Source organism: Fundulus heteroclitus, chromosome 5, assembly GCF_011125445.2.
Source record: "Fundulus heteroclitus isolate FHET01 chromosome 5, MU-UCD_Fhet_4.1, whole genome shotgun sequence".
NCBI classification, from domain to species: domain Eukaryota; kingdom Metazoa; phylum Chordata; class Actinopteri; order Cyprinodontiformes; family Fundulidae; genus Fundulus; species Fundulus heteroclitus.
This window is the reverse complement of record NC_046365.1, coordinates 26,428,575-26,445,861: the sequence shown is the minus strand read 5'-3', so window position 1 is coordinate 26,445,861 and position 17,287 is coordinate 26,428,575. Positions and strand designations below refer to the sequence as shown.

The window sequence follows — 17,287 nt, the reverse complement described above, 5'->3', positions numbered from 1 at the left end:
TTATGCTTTGGGAGGGGATATGCAGACTTCGGATGAGGACTTTGTTAGGGGGTGGAAGGAGCACTTTGAAGATCTCCTCGGTCTGGCTACCATGAAGTCAGAGCCTGAGCAATTGGGAGAACGTGATTCCATGAATGGAGCAGAGGTCTCTGGAGCAGGTAAAAAGCTCCCTGTCGGCAGGGCACCAGGTGTAAATGAGTTTCTTAACGCCCTGGGCTTTGTCAGGGTGTCCCAGTCAACATCCTTTTCAGTGTCTTGAGAAGGGACCGGAGAGTGTGTTACTATTATCGAGGAATCTCACTTCTTAGCCTCCCTGGTAAAGCTTACTCTGGGGTGTTGGAGAGGAGGCTCTGACTGATTATTGAACCTCAGATCCAGGAGGAGCAATGTGGCTGCGGGACCATGGGGTACCTGGGTGGTTTTTAAGGGCTGTACAGTCCTTGTTGCCCAAATCAAGATCTGTGTTTGCATTCTCTGCAAAAACATGAGCCTGTTCCAAGTGTGCATTGGACTCCGCTGGAGACAATGTTGTTTGTAGGGTTCGTGGACAGGAACTCGTGGCGTGGTCGTGGAGAAGAGCGTTTCTGGTTCCGAACCCTCAGGGTCAAATCTTTTCTTTTTGCTCCTGATGTGGTTCTGGTGGCATCTTAGGGCTGTGACCTCAAGTGTGCAGTGGAGCGGTTTGCAGCTCAGTGTGAAGCGGGCATGGCCTCCTCTAAGTCTGAGGCCACGGTTCTCAACTGGAAGCAGGATGGACAGCCCCCTCTGGGTCGGTGTTCGGTCTCTGCCTTGAGCAGAGGGGTTTAGGTATCTTGTGTCTCATTCACGACTGGTGATCGGATGGAACGAGAGATGGATTGGGGCTTTGTCCGCAGCAATGAGGATACTTCTCTGATCTGTTGTAGTGAAGAAAGAACTGAGCCAAAAAGCGATGCTCTTGGTTTCCAGGGCCATCTACGTTGCGACCCTCACCAATGGTCATGAAGTATGGATCATGTACGAAAGAACGAAATCCCGTGGCCAAAACTGCATTCTCTGAACGTTGGCCGGGCTCAGCCTCAGAGGCAGAGTGAGGAGCTGTTCCTTTTGGGGTTTTTCAGGGTACATTCCACTGTGGGGAGGGAAGACAACGAACTTGGTGAATCCTCCAGAAAGAGCTGGAGGATGTCGCTGGGGAGAGGGAAGTCTGTTTTTTTCTCCTGGCCCTGAAGCCCCCGCGATCTGATCTCAGATGAGTGGAAGACAATGTCGGATGGATTTAATGTACATGTGTAAAATTCTCCTTCCGATAGATTTGTGAGACCCCACTCCAAGTGTTTCAAAAAGTAGACTAAAAACTCAATCCTCCAAACACGTGGCAAAGTTTTAAATATAGCAGCAGCTTTAAAAACTAGAATAGTAAGAAAAAGTTCAAAATTTGTGTCATTTTATTCTTTCAGTACACATGTGAAATATCTTCAGCCTTTATTTTGATGATTATGGCTTACAGATACTGAAATACCAAGTTCAGCGTCTCATAAATTTGATTATATAAGGTCAATAAGAAAATAATGTTTTTAACAGAAGTGTCAGGCTTCTGAAAAATATACACACAACTATGAACACCCTCCCAAATCAATGTATCGTGAATGAAAAGGAGCAGAGAGAAGAGCAATCTTATATTTGCCCCATAACTTATCTTACAATAACTTTACATCAGTTCTGTTACTTAATCTTTTTTTTTATAGTATTTACATCCATCTTTTCTGTTATCCACATTTACTGTAATTACATTTTACAGTATTTGAAAATATTCTAAATGTATTCCAAAAAAGTTAAAAAACAAAACAACTGGACTTTTTTCCGATGTTTGAAGACGGTTCACCTCCCATCCAGAAAGCTTTCTCAATTCAAATGTCTGGAGTAACATGGAGTTCCAAGCTTTATAGTCTTGCCCTGTGGAGAGGTTGTTTGGTTTCTCCAATAGAAAGGTCAGAGCATTCCTCACTGCACTGAACTTGCGTTAACAACGAAAAAACATCGCCATCCAATATGTTGCTGGAGTCTCAGAAAAACTCAAGAGGATTTTCTCCAAACACAAATCTACGGTAAGAGAGAAAAAAACAACCTTAAACAGAGGAGGAGGCCTTAGGTTCCAACTCTCAAAAACTTACAACACAGCAATAGGCTTGATTCCTTCCAATTATCACCTCAATCCTCACGTCCATGCAGGTGATCAAAACATGCTGCCTTTTGAAGATGCCTTTTTTAAACTGTATTCAAAATTTCCAAGACAGAATTTTTTTTTACCATTTGTAAATGTAATCCATAATCATTAACACTTACATTAAATCATTGCTTATTTCACTATGTAATAAAATCATATGAATCTGTGCTGATTCTAAAGGGTTTTGTTAAATATCCAACCAGGATAAATTCAGATACATTTTATGCATGTCATCAAAACGCAAAATATGTCGCCACCTAGTGGCCAGCGTTATATGCTGAATGCTAAATAAAAGTCAATGAAACAGGGAGTGTAATAAAAAAGTACAAACTTTATTTTTTATTTTTCCAAAGGCCGGTTCACCCATTTTCTTTTATAAACAAAATATAACAGCTTGGCATTGCCCTGGACTGATGAAAAAACAAATGAAAAAAATCACACGAAATGTAAAAAAAAAAGAAGAAAAAAAAAGAAGCTTGTCACTATAAATGGAAAACAGGAGACAAATGAAGACTAAACAGCTGAACGACAGATGTTAAACTGCATCACAGAGAAGAGCTTAAAAAACATAAAAAGGCAGCAAAGGAAAAAAAAAACGCAAAAAATGATTTAGGCAGTACAGAACAAGTGCTTCATATATATATATAAAAAAAACTCCATCAAAAGGACAGCCTTGCTGCCAACATAATGTACAGAAGTTTCAAGGGGTGAAGCAATTCTCTGACAGATGACCACACCTGAAATTCAGGCTGTGGGTCGACTCAGATCAGCGCAACACTAAACCCTTTAACAAAGCTTCACAAACAATGCGTAATCCCCCCCCCCCCCCCAACGTTTGGCATGAAAACACTACTCTAACCAGCTGATGAGCGAATGAATAGAGACCAAACATCCTGCACCAGACAGTGTGACAGAATGAGGGAGAGACAAAAAGCGATAACAAAAACCTACTTAAGACGAGAAAGTAAAAAAAAAAGAAAAAGAAATAAGATGCGTTTGGTTGGCAACAGAACACACGACATCGAAAAGACGGAAAACGAATCCAAACCAAGGAATGTTTACAGCATCAAACCAGCGGATCAAATCGAGTGTGACAGGAGAGAGGCTCGCAGCCGGTTTCCAGTCTGAGTCCCAGCAGAAACGTGAGCAAAGTAACGTGAGGTGCACACGCTTGGGTGGGGGTGGGGTGGGGGAGGGGGGGGGGTTGGGGTGGGGGGTTAAAGAGAGAACGAGGAGCGACGGGGATCATGGGCGGCACATCCGACATTCTCTCCACAGCTATTCTGTGCAGCTTCCAGCGCCAAAAACTACGATTTTAGTGTTTCTGATGCTCAGAAACAGGAAGCTGAGGGTTCATCAGTTTCCCAACTGAGACCGTCACTTGTTAACCCCCCCAAAAACTATTTTTGCCCCCTATATTAAATGAAGTTTGTTATTTTTGCACACGAAGAAAAACAGCAACTCTTACTCCAACTCCTGCATTCTAATTACTTCAAGGTAAACATTTCTGAAAACCAAAGCAATGGCGGCGCGAGGCGCGGGCCGGCCACCTGCATCGAGGGACGTCGGGGCTTTAGAGGGTTTATGGTGTCAGAACACACAAAACAAGTTTAATCCCTGTGCTTTAAATCCCTTTAACAAGATGCCAGAGTCAGTAGCTGAGTTTGCCCCAGCTGTAGGGAGCGTAGCCGAGAGCAGCACCGTCCCTTCTTCAGTCTGTAGCTGCGCCCTGCCAGTAAGCTGGCTGAAAGAAACGAGAACACAGGCCCGTCCTCTGGCATCGCATACGTGAGACTTTAAACCACATAAGCAGGACTACAGCTATCCTTGGCAGCACTGAGGATAGATCCACACCGTGCCCCCTCCCCTCCCCCACCTATTGCTGCACCCTGCCAGCCAGCTCGCTTAGAACCAAAACGGTTATGGACTTTTGTAGATGGCCAGTCAAATTTTGCAGACATTATGATTGTAATAATCACCAACGTATTATTTTAGAAGCATTAAGAAGGATTATTTTTGGCATTTGAAATACAAGAAGTTTGATTGTTCTGAAAATTTTGGTCGTTTTCTTTTTTTTTTTTTCTCTTTGCGAATGTTGATTTTGTGGCGTTTTTAAGTCACGGTTAAAAACGCCATAAGTGCCGAACGTTAACTTGCTTTCCCTCAAATCTGTTGAGCACAGATCTTTGTCGCTCCTGAGGGGAAAAAAAAAAAAAGACTTAAACGCAGGTGCAAGATCTAAAGAAACGTTAGGTTCAAATATGGCAACGACGACTTCCATCATTCTGTCCCTACGGCTGAACGCCGTTTTCATGAGACGCCAGAGAAACAACCAGGAGGGAACATTTTTTTTTCACATCTGTCCGAGGCTTAGATTAAGGAAGCGCCCTCCCTCGTTCCCCACCTGTTGCTGCGCATCGCTAGCCAGCTGGTTGAAATAAGCCTGACTTGCCTCATGCTTACACTACAGACAAATCTCCATATTAGTCCAAACTCCCTGCCTTCAAACACTGGACACTTATAGATCACGACTATAATGAGATCATTTTAGTCGCCATCGTTTCAGAGATGAAAGCAAACTCGGATTTTTGCTCAGATACTGTGAAGCGGTGGAATCTCAAACCGGTCTGTGACGACGTTTGACTCGCACAGAATATCTCTGGCTGTAAATTCTGCTTTTCTCATTTCAGGGACACTAAAGCTGTCGTCTTTATGAACATATGCTTCCTCTGGCTGTATGGAGGACAGAGTCTACCGCAGCCAACACCAGCACCAGCTGCTGCTGCTGCGCACTGCCGGACAGCTGGCCTAAAGTGGGCTGCTACACGCTTCCCTCGCTTAAACGACACACAAAGCTGGCTGGATTCGTTTTGGCTCACAAAACAAAACCGCAAAGAGTCAAATGTCGCAGAAATCGCCACTGGGAGTAAGTGTTGCTGTTGTTTAAATCGAAGGAATTTGTGCAAAAACTGTGACACTGTTGCATTTCCGCTGGAGGCTATTAAACCACGAGAGTCTATCTCCTGGTTGGGCTCTTAATTGTTGAAATTCTCTGAAGTTGGGAGATATTTTAGCGAGCGGAGAAACACCAGAAATCTAACTCCTCTACGGCGGAGCTCAAAATGATATCAGACAAACTGAACGCGCAGGAAATTAAAGGCCGACCGACTGCGAGCGCTTCCGGCCTCAGCTCCAAGCACCTCGTTAAGTACTACATTCTTCCATTTCAACATATCAAGTTTCATACACGGTGCATAGAGAACTTCACCTCATGTATAAACCATGGCACAAAAAAAAAAAAAAAAAAAAAAAGTACAAAAAGATGGCGTTGCATAAATCCCAACATCTCTAGTGCATAGTCACCAAGACCAGACGATGGATTCAGGCCTTTTAGGGGGAAAATGCTGGAAACATGATTTATGCCCATCTGATTCAGAACTTCAATGGAAAACATTTGGAGAGTCAAAAGAAAGCGTCGGATTCAGTCAAACCGTCTTGGATTGATCATATATTTACAAAAATGCTGCACCTGAATAGTTTCAAAGAGCAAGCCAACATCAAGTTAAAAACGTAATGGTGCACCACCCCCTCCCCTTCCTTATGGAGGACAAAAAAAAGCTCTAACCAGTAAAAAAAAAAAAGTACACCAAGTTGTTAGTTTTAAATTATATCAAAAAATACTAACCCTTCAGCATTTGGTGACCCTGACACAAAAAAAAACAAACAAACATCCAAACTGAAAGACCAGAAAAGGAATCCAGCTTATTTCTAAGGGCTTATTTAGAGTTAAAAAAAAAAAAAACAGCTTTCTTTTTCAAGTAAATTTGTTTTGCATGTTCAAATTTTGAAATTGAGAATAGCTTAAGATTTTACAGACACCGGAAATAGAATAAAAACAAATATCAGCAACTCCTCGTTTTGCATCTGGATAAGGATCTCCTCGCTCAGCGCGCCGCTCCCTTCAACCTTCTGATAAACCTTTTGATTGTAGCTACACTGCCAGAGCGACAGAGAAGATGTGGTGTGATGACGGCAGCGCTGTACGGAGACCACACGTAAACGACTAATTTAAGGGCCAGAGAGCCGTTTTACCCTTTCTTTTTTTTTTTTACCCCCCTACAAGAAGACCGTTTGACTTTTCAAGGCGCTGCAGAGGTTAGAGATCCTACAGGTACCCCTCCCCCTCTGACCCGCCCCACCTCTTCTAATATTCGGAAAAAACAAAACAAAAACAAAATTACAGTACAAGACTTGACGCAGAGCTTAAACCACTGGATTTAGGAGTTTGGGTAATGCCAAAGACAGATTTACGACGAGTAGTCAAGCTCCTGGAGGGAATCTTACAGTGAGTGGGGTGTTGAAAAAATTTCGTGTGCGTGTGTCGGGGGGTGGGGGGTGTGGCACGAGTCCACGGTGGTGGTGGGGGGGCGGGTCAGTTCATCAAACAGTCTTCGCCCTCTGTGTCCGTGTCCGTGTCCGAGCAGGCGGTGTCCATGGCGACGTGGGCGGGGCTGACGATGACGGCTCTCCTCTGCTCGTCCTCGGCGCTCGCTCTTCTCTCCTGAGTGCGCTCGATGTGCTGGATGGCCTGGAGGCACGAGAGGAGAGAAGGCGACCGTCACCACGCAGCGGACAGTGATGATATATGAACAGAACCAGTTCACTGATCGGATTTAGCATCGATATCGACCTCTATAAGTTGTAATTCTTGCTTCGGAAATCGACACCTGGGTTATAAGCCGGTTTTAAGTTGAGAAACAGAAACAGGAGCAGGAGACCAAACAAAAAAAAGAAGAAAGCAAACTACTAGATGCAGCTTTTAAACTCAAGCAGCCTGTTTACACTGCAAAATCGGAACTAAAAATAAGTATGATTTTCCTAAAATGAGTGTATGTGTCCTTGATTTGAGCAGGTAAATAATGGAATAAGATCTTAGCACTTAAAATAGGAACACCTCATCTCCATCGTCTTATTTCAAGTGCAGGATGTCTAATTATCTTATTTAAGGGGTCAAAATACTCGTTCCATTGGCAGATAAGATTATTTACCTGCTCAAATCTAGGAGAAAAAAACACAAATTTTAAGAACATTTTACTTATTTTTATATCCGTTTTTGCAGAGTATGTGCTGAGCCCAAGTTGAAGACCTCACACTGCAAAAATGGATTTAAAAATAAGTCAAATGTTCTTAAAATTAGTGTATTTATCCTTTATTTGAGTAGGTAAAATGAATTATCTGCCAATGGAATGAGTATTTTTGACCCCTAAAATAAGATAATTAGACATCCTGCACTTAAAATAAGAAGATGGAGATGCATTGTTCCTTTTTTTAAGTGCAAAAATCTTATTTTATTAGCAAATAGCCTTATTTACCTGCTCAAATTAAAGGACAAATACACTCATTTTAAGAACATTTTACTTATTTCTAGTTCTGTACTGCAAAACCTGAACTAAAAATAAGTAAAATTTTCTTAAAATTAATGTTTCTGTCCTTGATTTGAGCAGGTAAATAAGATAATCTGCCAATGGAATAAGATTTTTGCACTTAAAATAGGAACAACTCATTGCCATCATCTTATTTCAAGTGCAGGATGTCTAATTATCTTATTTTAGGGGTCAAAATACTCATTCCATTGGCAGATAATCTTATTAACCTGCTCAAATTAAGGACAAAAACCCAAATTTTAAGAACATTTTACTTATTTCTAGTTCTGTTTTTGCAGTGCAGAGGTCAAAACCTGACCCCAAATCTGATTTTATATGATTTCCTGTCATGATCCTCTGACGGCGTTAAGCAGTTTGACTTTAGCTGCAGCATCTAGGAGAAAGGAGCCTAAATGACCACGTCCTCCATGACAGATATTACCAAGACAGCACCAAAGACGGGTCAGCGAGGGACGGAATAAAGTTTTAGGCTCCGGTTAAAAACAGAAACCCCTCGTCTCTGCTGTCTGCAGCCTGTCTGTAGGACACGGATCAAAGCAAGCTCAAACCTGCACGATGGTGTCCAGGTTCTGTCTGGAGGTGGACACGGTGCTGGTGTGGACAGACGGGCTCATGGTCACCACGGTGACGTGGTGGTGCTGGTTTAGTGTTGGAGCCGGGACGATGACCGTGGGGTGGTGGGTCGGCGCGGGTGGAGCGGGCTGAGCCAGCACCTGAAACGCAGAGGAGCCAAATAAAAACCAGAGGCCGGTTCTTCGCAGCTTTTAAGCAACACGACCCGTTCGATCCCCCCTGGTGGTCGCAGCAGGAACCGTCGGGGCAACGTGGGCGTCTCACCTGAGGGCTGTGTGTTTGCCTGTCGGTGGCGGCGGCTGCGTGGATCTGGTGTAGCCGCAGCAGCGTCTGGCTCTGGAGGAGGGCCTGCTCCTCCTCCACCTGCTGGGTGATCACCTTCAGGCGCTCTGGGTGCAGCTGGCCGTCCAGGGACCGGACCTGAGGGCGAGAATGAAGCCAGTCAGAGGAGAGCCTCAGAGGTGCTGAGCGTTTAGGAAAAGGCGGGCAGCAGTCACAGGAAATGCTCGATCGTTTCTCATTAAGGCTTTTTACATAAAAGCCGTTCCAGTTCTTCACTGGTTCTATATGAGAACCAGCTTCGATTGCCAGAAGCCGGGAACCAGCTAGGAGCTCTGTCAGTAAAAACATTTCTACGATGATTTGGTCCGTCTTCAGAAAAACGGGTTTCTCAGCGCTCCGGCAAACACATCCCCTGATATCAGTAATATTTTGGATTTAAAACAAGATCAATTTAAAAAGTTTTAATTATTTGTGAAGAAAAAGATCTCCACCTTTTTTTTAGGGACTTTACGGCGGTGAGATTGCGCCGAGTCGGCTATCTTTACAGCCACGCTGGCGCGGCCGTTAATGTTTACCTTCCATTCAGACTGCGTGTTTGCCTTTCTGCTGGTGTTCAGCACCTGCCGCCTCACCCCTGCGGTTCAGGCGCATCCAGGATGCGAGCCGGGCCGCTGCACTGATAAACGTGTCAGCGCCGCGGGCTGTGCCGCGGTTCGCTGTTTGCTTTTCTAAAGGACGGCTTAAGGGGCCCTATTGTCCCAACGGCGAGGACGGGCCCGTCATCCTGGACACATTTACAGCTCGTTAAGAGTGGGAGAGGAGAAGTTTATAATGATTAAACGCACAGCTGAGACCACCTGCTCCTCCAGCTGCATGCGGGCCGAGCGCTCCTTGTCCAGCTGCTGCCGCAGCTCGATCATCTCCCTCCTCAGCTCCTCCACCTTCTCCTCCTCCAGCGTGTCCGGAGACCCGATCCCCTCGTCCTTCTCCTCGGCTCGCCTCCTCTTGGGCGATGAGCCGCTGAACTCCTGTGACGGCGAGATTGGAAAATGTTTAATTAAAAAGACCGAACTGGCGCACGGCATGGAATCAGGAATAGAAGGTGTTAGAAGTGAGTTTGAAAGGAGCCGGTTTTAAATAAAGGGGTCTGAGAGCGATGGACAGGGTTCCTACAGCATAAGGCAAGTTGAATTGAAGACTTTTTAAGACTTTTTAATGCCACTTGAAATAAAAAGTTAAGACCAACTTCACGATAAACAAGATAAACCTGGATGCGACAACTTTACCCAAATGTTTATTTTAACATAAACCATTACCTTCTGGCTCAGTAGACATGTTAAAGATTTTGAAAAACATTCCATATAGGAAGAAAGCTAAAAAAACAAACAAATTACAGATATATTTTTAACAACTACTGAACTGAATTCACAAACTTTGTTTTGTTCCCTACTAAAATAAAACTATAAATCAGTATTAAAAACCACAACATAACCAGTGCCAACTCTTTTTTCACAGCTATCGGCCGCAACAGTTTTTATTGGTTCCGCTATCGGGACGGAACCAATAATGGTTACATTGAGCCATTCAGTAAATTTAAAAAATATATAATTGTATCAATTATTTGACTGTTTGGTAAGGATTACAAAAATAAAATCCTATTTATGACCTGGTAACAATTTTAAGACCTAAGAAAGACTGATTTAAGACATTTTAATGCCAATTAAGGCCTTAGTTTTATATTACAGAATTCAATGCCTTTTAAGACTTTTTAAGGATCCGCAGGAACCCTGGATGGAGCGTGATCACGCCTGTGTTATCTGGAGGAATAAAACAAAAAGACAACGCAGCTATTAGACCGTAGCAAACCCCATGACGCATCACCGCACGCTGCGCAGGATTCAATCAGAGCGCCTCCCAAACATTACGGCTCAGGCAGAAAAACAGGACAGGACGACGTCTCTGTCAGACGAGCTCTGGTCTAACCAGTCCGAGGCCTCCTGTGATTTTTTTTTTTTTACAACCGTGAGAAAGCCCAAAAGTGTCGGGCGGTCTGACCGGTGCCCGGCTGCGTCGCAGTCACAGCTGTGAATAAAGCGCGTAGAGGAAAAAGGAGGTTCTGCGCCTTCGACGCCACGCTTAATGGAAATGTGGGCTTTTATTTTGATTTCTGCATAAAGCAGTCAGAGAAACGGTGAAAGCGACAAAAACCAGATTAATAAAAGGCTGCAGCAGCACAACGCTTTGCATGTGTGGGACACAGGTAAACTAAACCCTAGTTTCAGAACCGCTAAGTTTTCCGTCACACCGCTCCTCCAGTTTAAAGCCGACACGAGCCGAGTTTCTTCCCCCAGGTGCTGCTGCACGCTGCTGGTCAGCTGGCTGAAAGGGGGGGCCAAATAAACTAACTTCCAAACGCAGCAGTCTGGAAATATCTCTCATGGCTGTGAAATGACCATAAATAAGTTTATGGCTAAAACACGCGGCCTCTCCTCTGCCCTGCCGGTGCTTAGAGTGAAAGTTAACACAGGTCTGTGGTTTACTGCGAGGGAATGGCTGCGTACAGCTCCACAGCTGGAAATAACGGTTGGTGTTTGTGCCACAGGAGGAGGAGCTGCCGTCCGACTCCACGGTGGAACGGCTCACTAAAATAATTACCTGGGTGCGACAACATTCTAGGTAGACGTAAAACATCAAGGGCTGTGCATAAAAATTTATACAAAGATTAATATCAATGTTTTTAAAAACGATTTAATACCTATATTCTGGCTTTCAATATCTATATACCTCCCAACCCCTAGGGGGCGTTATTACAGCGCGCCATTACTGTTCACAGCGAGGAAGAACAGGTCAGATGAATCTAAAATCAGACGTTTGGGCACATTTTTGGTTTCTGTGATACGTTAAATGCATTAAACCAAATGCACTTTATTTTCCTGTTAATATATCGATGTTCAATAAATTGAACATAAATATAATACTTGGCTGGTTTTGTTGATTGAATGACTGAGCATTAATTTGAAAGTAATAAATATTGATATTGGAGTCAAATCAAGCTGAGCTATATCGAGAATCTAATTGTATCGTCTCATCCTAGATGATACCCAGCCCTACTGACAATGCATAATTGGTACCTACGAACAATCAAGTTAGTAACCGTGTGTTTAACCGTTATATAGGGTTTTTAAAAGCTGGTAAAGTTGGTGAGATGGACAGAAATAGTAATGAAAATGCTCAAATCTCACATGTGACTTACAGTAGTTTTTTTTTAATTACACTCCATTTTTACTGGTTGATAAAACCAAAACTACCCTGAGCAATGATATTACTTATCATTCATAAAGCCCCATTTCTTTAAAGGAAACCCAGAGCAGATTCTAGGAAATGAACTGAAATCTTCTGCGGTCAAAGTGGTTCTGAACCGCGGGCATGAAATAACGTTGAGCAACTCAGAAAAACTGCAAACTCAGGAAATGTCGCAGTGGCAAGATGGGCAACACCCTGAGAACTGGGTTGTTTTTCTTTTTTAAATCGAGAAATGGAGCAACTGTTTCCATTACCATGCGAACAACCATTAGTTCTAATGCCAACCTCAATGAGCTATTCTATCTTCAGACCAAAACTGAATTTAACCCAAACAGGAAGTGGGGTCTGGCTTTAAAGCGCTCCTCCTCACAGTGAGGAGCGCACTGCAGTGGTCTGAGGTGCGACACAACACAGCTGGCTTCAGGTGGGACACGCCTCCATGCAGTTACCTGGATGAAGCGTTTGAGCTGGTTGTTCTGGGTCAGGAGCTGGGTTTTCTCCTGCTCCAGGGTGAATATGTAGTCCGCCGTCTGTTGGAGGATGGCCGCCTGGCAAGAGGAGGAACCGGAAGCTCGCGTTAGGCACGACAGTAGGAGGCTTTATAGAAAAGCTCTATGAAAACATCTCAGACAGGTTACGGTAAAGTCGAGAAAAACAAAACAAGCAAACAAGCACCTTGCTGAGTTTCTCGCCATCTGTGTGCGGCAGGAGTGTCTTGAGCGACTGGAAGCCGGCGTTGATGCTCTGCATGCGCCGCCGCTCGTTGCTGTTGGCGATTTCCCGGCGGATCCGCCTCTCCTGGTCCTGGGCCGTCTCCGGGCTGAGCGGGATGTTCGCCAAGCTGAAAGAAGTCCGAGGAAGATTGAAATTATTCTGCCGTAAAGTTACTCAGGCTTATTTTTCCATTCACATCTATAGACTTATATATATATATATATATATATATATATATATATATATATATATATATATATATATATATATATATATATAAAATGTTGAACAACACATTCAACAAAATAGCTTTTTAACATCCCTCCCATTGCAACCATACGTTCTGGTTCATTAATTTGGAGCATAAATGTTTGCATAGGGCTGGACAATATAGAAAAGGAAGCATATCGATAAAACAGAAATCATATTGATCGATGTCGATAATTATCAACAAATTCAAAACATATACTTTAAGTGCAGCTCTGGCCATTTTATGCTGTTGCTTAGTTCTTTATCTTATTAGATAAAGAACACAAACACTCAATTCAACCTCAACCCTTTATTCAACCAACTTATAAAACTGAAAGTTTTAAAAAAACAAAACAAAGACAAAATAACCGTGCTCTCTGAAATCTCTGAAGGGGACGGAGCTTCCTGGATCTGTTTGTGATTGAGTGGGAGGATGTTTGAACTTTTTATTGACCCCTTTTTTTTCTATCATCAATATACGTCTATAGATTTATATATACTGTTATTGAATTATCGGCCAGCCCTATGTTAGCATAAATGTTAAGTTGAAATAAAGAGTGGCATTCATTTCTTCTCGGCTCATCTTTATCCGACACCCCTAAATAAAATCTACCAACACGGCAAACCCCGCCTGCAGACACTGATTCCACGGTAAAACATGGCCTTGGCAGCATCATGCTGTGGGTGGGAGGGGACAGGCAAGCTGGTCAGAGTTGGTAAAGGATGATATTTAGATGCAATGATGGCGCTAAATGCAGGTTATTAGTGGCTGCTGCAGATCTTCACCTTCCAACAGGAAACGGACTCTAAAACTACAGCCAGAGCCACGGTGTAGTAGTTTAGCCCAGAGCTAACTGCTGGAATCAAAGCCTGAAACCTGCAGCAAAAAGGGGATTCTACAAAGGCTCTGGTCCGATGAGATAAATTAACTAAATTAACTCAGATTAACTAAATACATTGAAGTCTGTGGATGGATCATTCCTTCCTCCCACAGGGAGCGTTGGTGAAAACTAAGGCTGAAGCATCAAACCGCTGCAGCTCTCTGTTAGCGAGACGCCGTCGGAGGGGGAAACTGCAGACAGACGACGCTTCCCACCTTTGACCCGGAGCTTTGATGGCGGCCCGCTTCACATTCCTGAACTCTAGCTCCGCGCAGGTGGCGAGTTTGGCTGAACTCGCCGCCCTGCTCCGCCCCACGGTGTCAGACGGCGCGCTGGTAAAGCCCTCGCTCTTATTTACTATGAGAGGGGGGGGCGGGGACGCCTTCAACGGCATAAACGGTCAAAACAAACCTGAAGAACCGGATCTGCAGCGCTGAAGTCAGGAGGTCAGACAACGGCGTCACGTGGGACAAACCCAGTTCCTCTCCTTTAAATCCACGGCTTCTCTTTCATCGACACGTCATTAATCGCACACGGTTCACGGCAGGAAAACAAACCCTGCAATGATTTGGCTTTTTTTTTTTAAAGGATTAGCTTTACAAGTGGAAGGAGCAAGCGCGCTGCTTACTGCTTATTATTTAAACAATGACCCGAGGAATACAAGTGAATAAGCATTTATTTAAACTTGGATTTTGGGAAGTCAGAAAAGCAAACGGTTTACAAAGCTTTTAGTAAATCAGGCTCCACCTACATTTACCTTTAGGGTTATATTCTCACCTCACTATATACCCCCTGTGATAAAACTATTCAACAAACCAAACATTCAATTTTTCTCTCCCTTCTGTTGTTTTCTGTTGTTTCCTGCAATTTAAGGCTTTGTTGCACTTAAATTGCATTGTTTCTGCTGAAAAGAAAAAAAGAGAAGAAAACTGAACGCCTTTGCTTCAAAGCACGTTTCTAATGATTTATATTGACTAAAATCCGTTTAAAATCTGAGATTTAATCTACACACTAAAAAGGGCAGAAGATTGGCGTCTTGTTGGCAATACATACATTTAGTTCAAATTTGGCACCTTGGTGATCTGTGAACTTTCCACGCATGTCAAAGCATCTTTGAGGAACGTGCTGTGACAGATTTACACCACATCATCCATCTAATCACACGATTCCTGCAACATTTTACACATGTATGTATGTATATAATTAAATTTTTTATATTGTTTGCGTGGAATGTTGTATATAACACACACATTGTATATATATATATATATATATATATATATATATATATATATATATATATATATATATATATATATATATATTGTTTGTATATTTGGAGCGTGTAACGAAAATAATTATAATTATTTAATAATTATAATTATTATTAAAGTATTTCTTATTCTGATTTTGCAGCTACCATTAACAAAGCATGCTGGGAACGACTAAATAAAAAGATGCGCCTTCAGGTACGAGCCTGAGGTAAGCGATGAAAAACAAGCCAGCTGTAGCATGACGTCACAGTCAGAAGTAACGCGGTGCCTCCCGCCGCCGCTAGGGGGCGCGTCGCATCGCTCGAACGGTAGCGCTCGGCGGTGAAATGTGACACCGCGCGAGCAGAAGCAGCAGGCCCCCTTGGCACCGAGAACAATGCTGGACGCCATTAGCACCGAGCTAACGCTTTGTCTGCGACCCGTTGAGAGGCGGACACGCCGCTGTGTTCGCCGCAGCTCGCGTCAATGGGCCACGTTCAGAGCAAGCAGCGCGCGTGGACATACATTTAAACAGGCCAAACCGAAGTCCACGCGGCTGCCACACAAGTGCGCAGCGACATATGACTCGCTAGCCAAGCTAGGCTAATTTTAGCACATGACAACGACGTCCGCTGCAGGGAGCAGCTGTTCAAACACACGAGCACCACAGCCGAAAACCTACCGAACGAACCCAAACGCCACACACCTGCCCGGGAAGCTTTTTTTTTTAAAAAAAAGAAAGAAAAACGCCCATCGGTGTGGGGGAGACCGGGGTTTAATAAACTTGTGATTTAGACGTTATTTTGGTGCGGCAGCGGCGGTCATGTTAACCACCACGTGGTTGGCGTCCATCTGGACACGACTGTGTTCACTCCGCCTCGCTGCTTCGCGTATACCCTTCGCCCGTGGAAATAACTCGCCACCGCACATGTGAGACGCGGGGTCGGCGTGAAAACGTTGCCAGCGAGCCACGGGTGTGACAAAAAAAGCAGCCAATTTTTCACAAACAAGATTCCAGCTGCCAGTAGCTAACAGCTAGCATGCTACCCAAAGTCGCCCCCCCCCCTCCTCCTGCACCACGCACACACACATACATACACGCGCTACGGCCACATGAAAAAAATAATCACCCATGCACATGGTGTAGCTGCACCACAAATGATAATTCTCTCTCCCCCCTCGGGTACACACCTGCACAGCCCACCGATCACATCCTTCTCCGTCCGCTTGAAGTGTTGCAGGGATGTTATCTTCTCTGTCGGCATCCTGACATAGTCCATGCTTTCAAAGCCACCTTCGGTAGTTCGTATTCGCCGTTTTCTTCCCCGTCCCACTCCGTGTCCTCTGATCTTTTTTTTCTCCCCCCTCTCTCTTTCTCTCTCGTTAACGTCGCAGCACTTCTAAAGTGTCCCGAAATCCTAATACCACGCTCTAGAATTCAACCCGACAAGGAAAGAGAGGAAGAAAAACGTAAAAGTAATTTCGAGCTGTGTTTCTTTCCACAGCTGATGGGGTTCCCTCCAGCGCGTGTGTGTGTGTGTGTGTGTGTGTGTGGCTTCCAGCCCCCGCCTACTACGGCCGTGTGTGTGTGTGCAGCTGATCTGTGTGAGGCGGGAAACAGCTGGTTGGATTTAGAGCTGGTTTTCCGGAAAACCGAACAAGCAGGGCTCTGTTGTTAAAGCTCTGCAGCAGGGGGGGACTGCAGTTCTGCAAATTAGCCTCTACTGAACAAACAGTACCGATCAGAACAGCATGAGACCACATAATGGAAGCCGTCAGCGGGACAAAGACAGCGGGAAGAACAAAGGGGAATCAAAGGAAGATAGATTATCTATCTATCTATCTATCTATCTATCTATCTATCTATCTATCTATCTATCTATCTATCTATCTATCTATCTATCTATCTGCTGCATAATAAAGTAATTATATAATTGTAATTATTTATACATGTTGAGGTATCACTCTTAAATCTAATTTATTGTGATGATTACACCGCGTTATTACTATGTAATAATGTTAATGAACATAAACCCTACAACTAAATCTGTTAGTTGTACCTCAAACACTTAAAAACTAAGGGGGACAGAGCACCTCTACGGCTTTAGCTCTGGAATAACTTGCCTCTGAGAATTTGTTTTGCTGTCTTTGCGGACACCTTTTTTACTTTAGCGGGCTTTTATGCCCCTAATTTTATTGTGAACCTTTTTATTTGGTTCATACTGTTTTGAATTGAACTTTATTTCAGTTTAACGTTGCTTTGCGGTGGGAAAGAAGCTTTATAAATACACTTTACCTGTGTATACAGCCAACTGTTTACACAATTTCCTGATTTGATATTATTAGACGAAAGCAGCAGCACCTAATAACAAAAAATTATTG

General features: G+C 43.7%; 1 protein-coding gene across 2 annotated transcripts; it reads right to left on the bottom strand.

The window, feature by feature from the left end:
- Positions 1-4,275: 4,275 nt before the first annotated feature.
- LOC105929265 (transcription factor AP-4) lies at positions 4,276-16,443 on the bottom strand. 2 transcript variants are annotated; one of them, XM_012866972.3, is made up of 7 exons: positions 16,097-16,443; positions 12,484-12,649; positions 12,258-12,356; positions 9,351-9,533; positions 8,488-8,643; positions 8,199-8,363; positions 4,276-6,794 (listed from the first exon to the last, which is right to left on the bottom strand). In XM_012866972.3, the coding sequence occupies exons 1-7, from the start codon at positions 16,183-16,185 to the stop codon at positions 6,639-6,641; spliced, it is 1,014 nt and encodes a 337-aa protein (XP_012722426.2). In that variant the 5' UTR covers positions 16,186-16,443; the 3' UTR covers positions 4,276-6,638. The 2 variants fall into 2 exon arrangements, with proteins under 2 accessions (XP_012722426.2, XP_012722427.2); XM_012866973.3 differs by having other exon boundaries at positions 9,363-9,533.
- Between the last annotated feature and the right edge of the window lie 844 nt (positions 16,444-17,287).

Bases quoted from the DNA above. Each gene is read 5' to 3' on its own strand.
- LOC105929265 (XM_012866972.3), bottom strand. From the start codon at position 16,185: ATGGACTATGTCAGGATGCCGACAGAGAAGATAACATCCCTGCAACAC. The intron at 8,644-9,350 runs GTGCGTTTAATC...TCTCGCCCTCAG, and splicing joins AGGAGCAGGTGGTCTCAGCT to GTCCGGTCCCTGGACGGCCA. The intron at 6,795-8,198 runs GTTTGAGCTTGC...TCGTGCCTCCAG, and splicing joins ACCTGGACACCATCGTGCAG to GCCATCCAGCACATCGAGCG.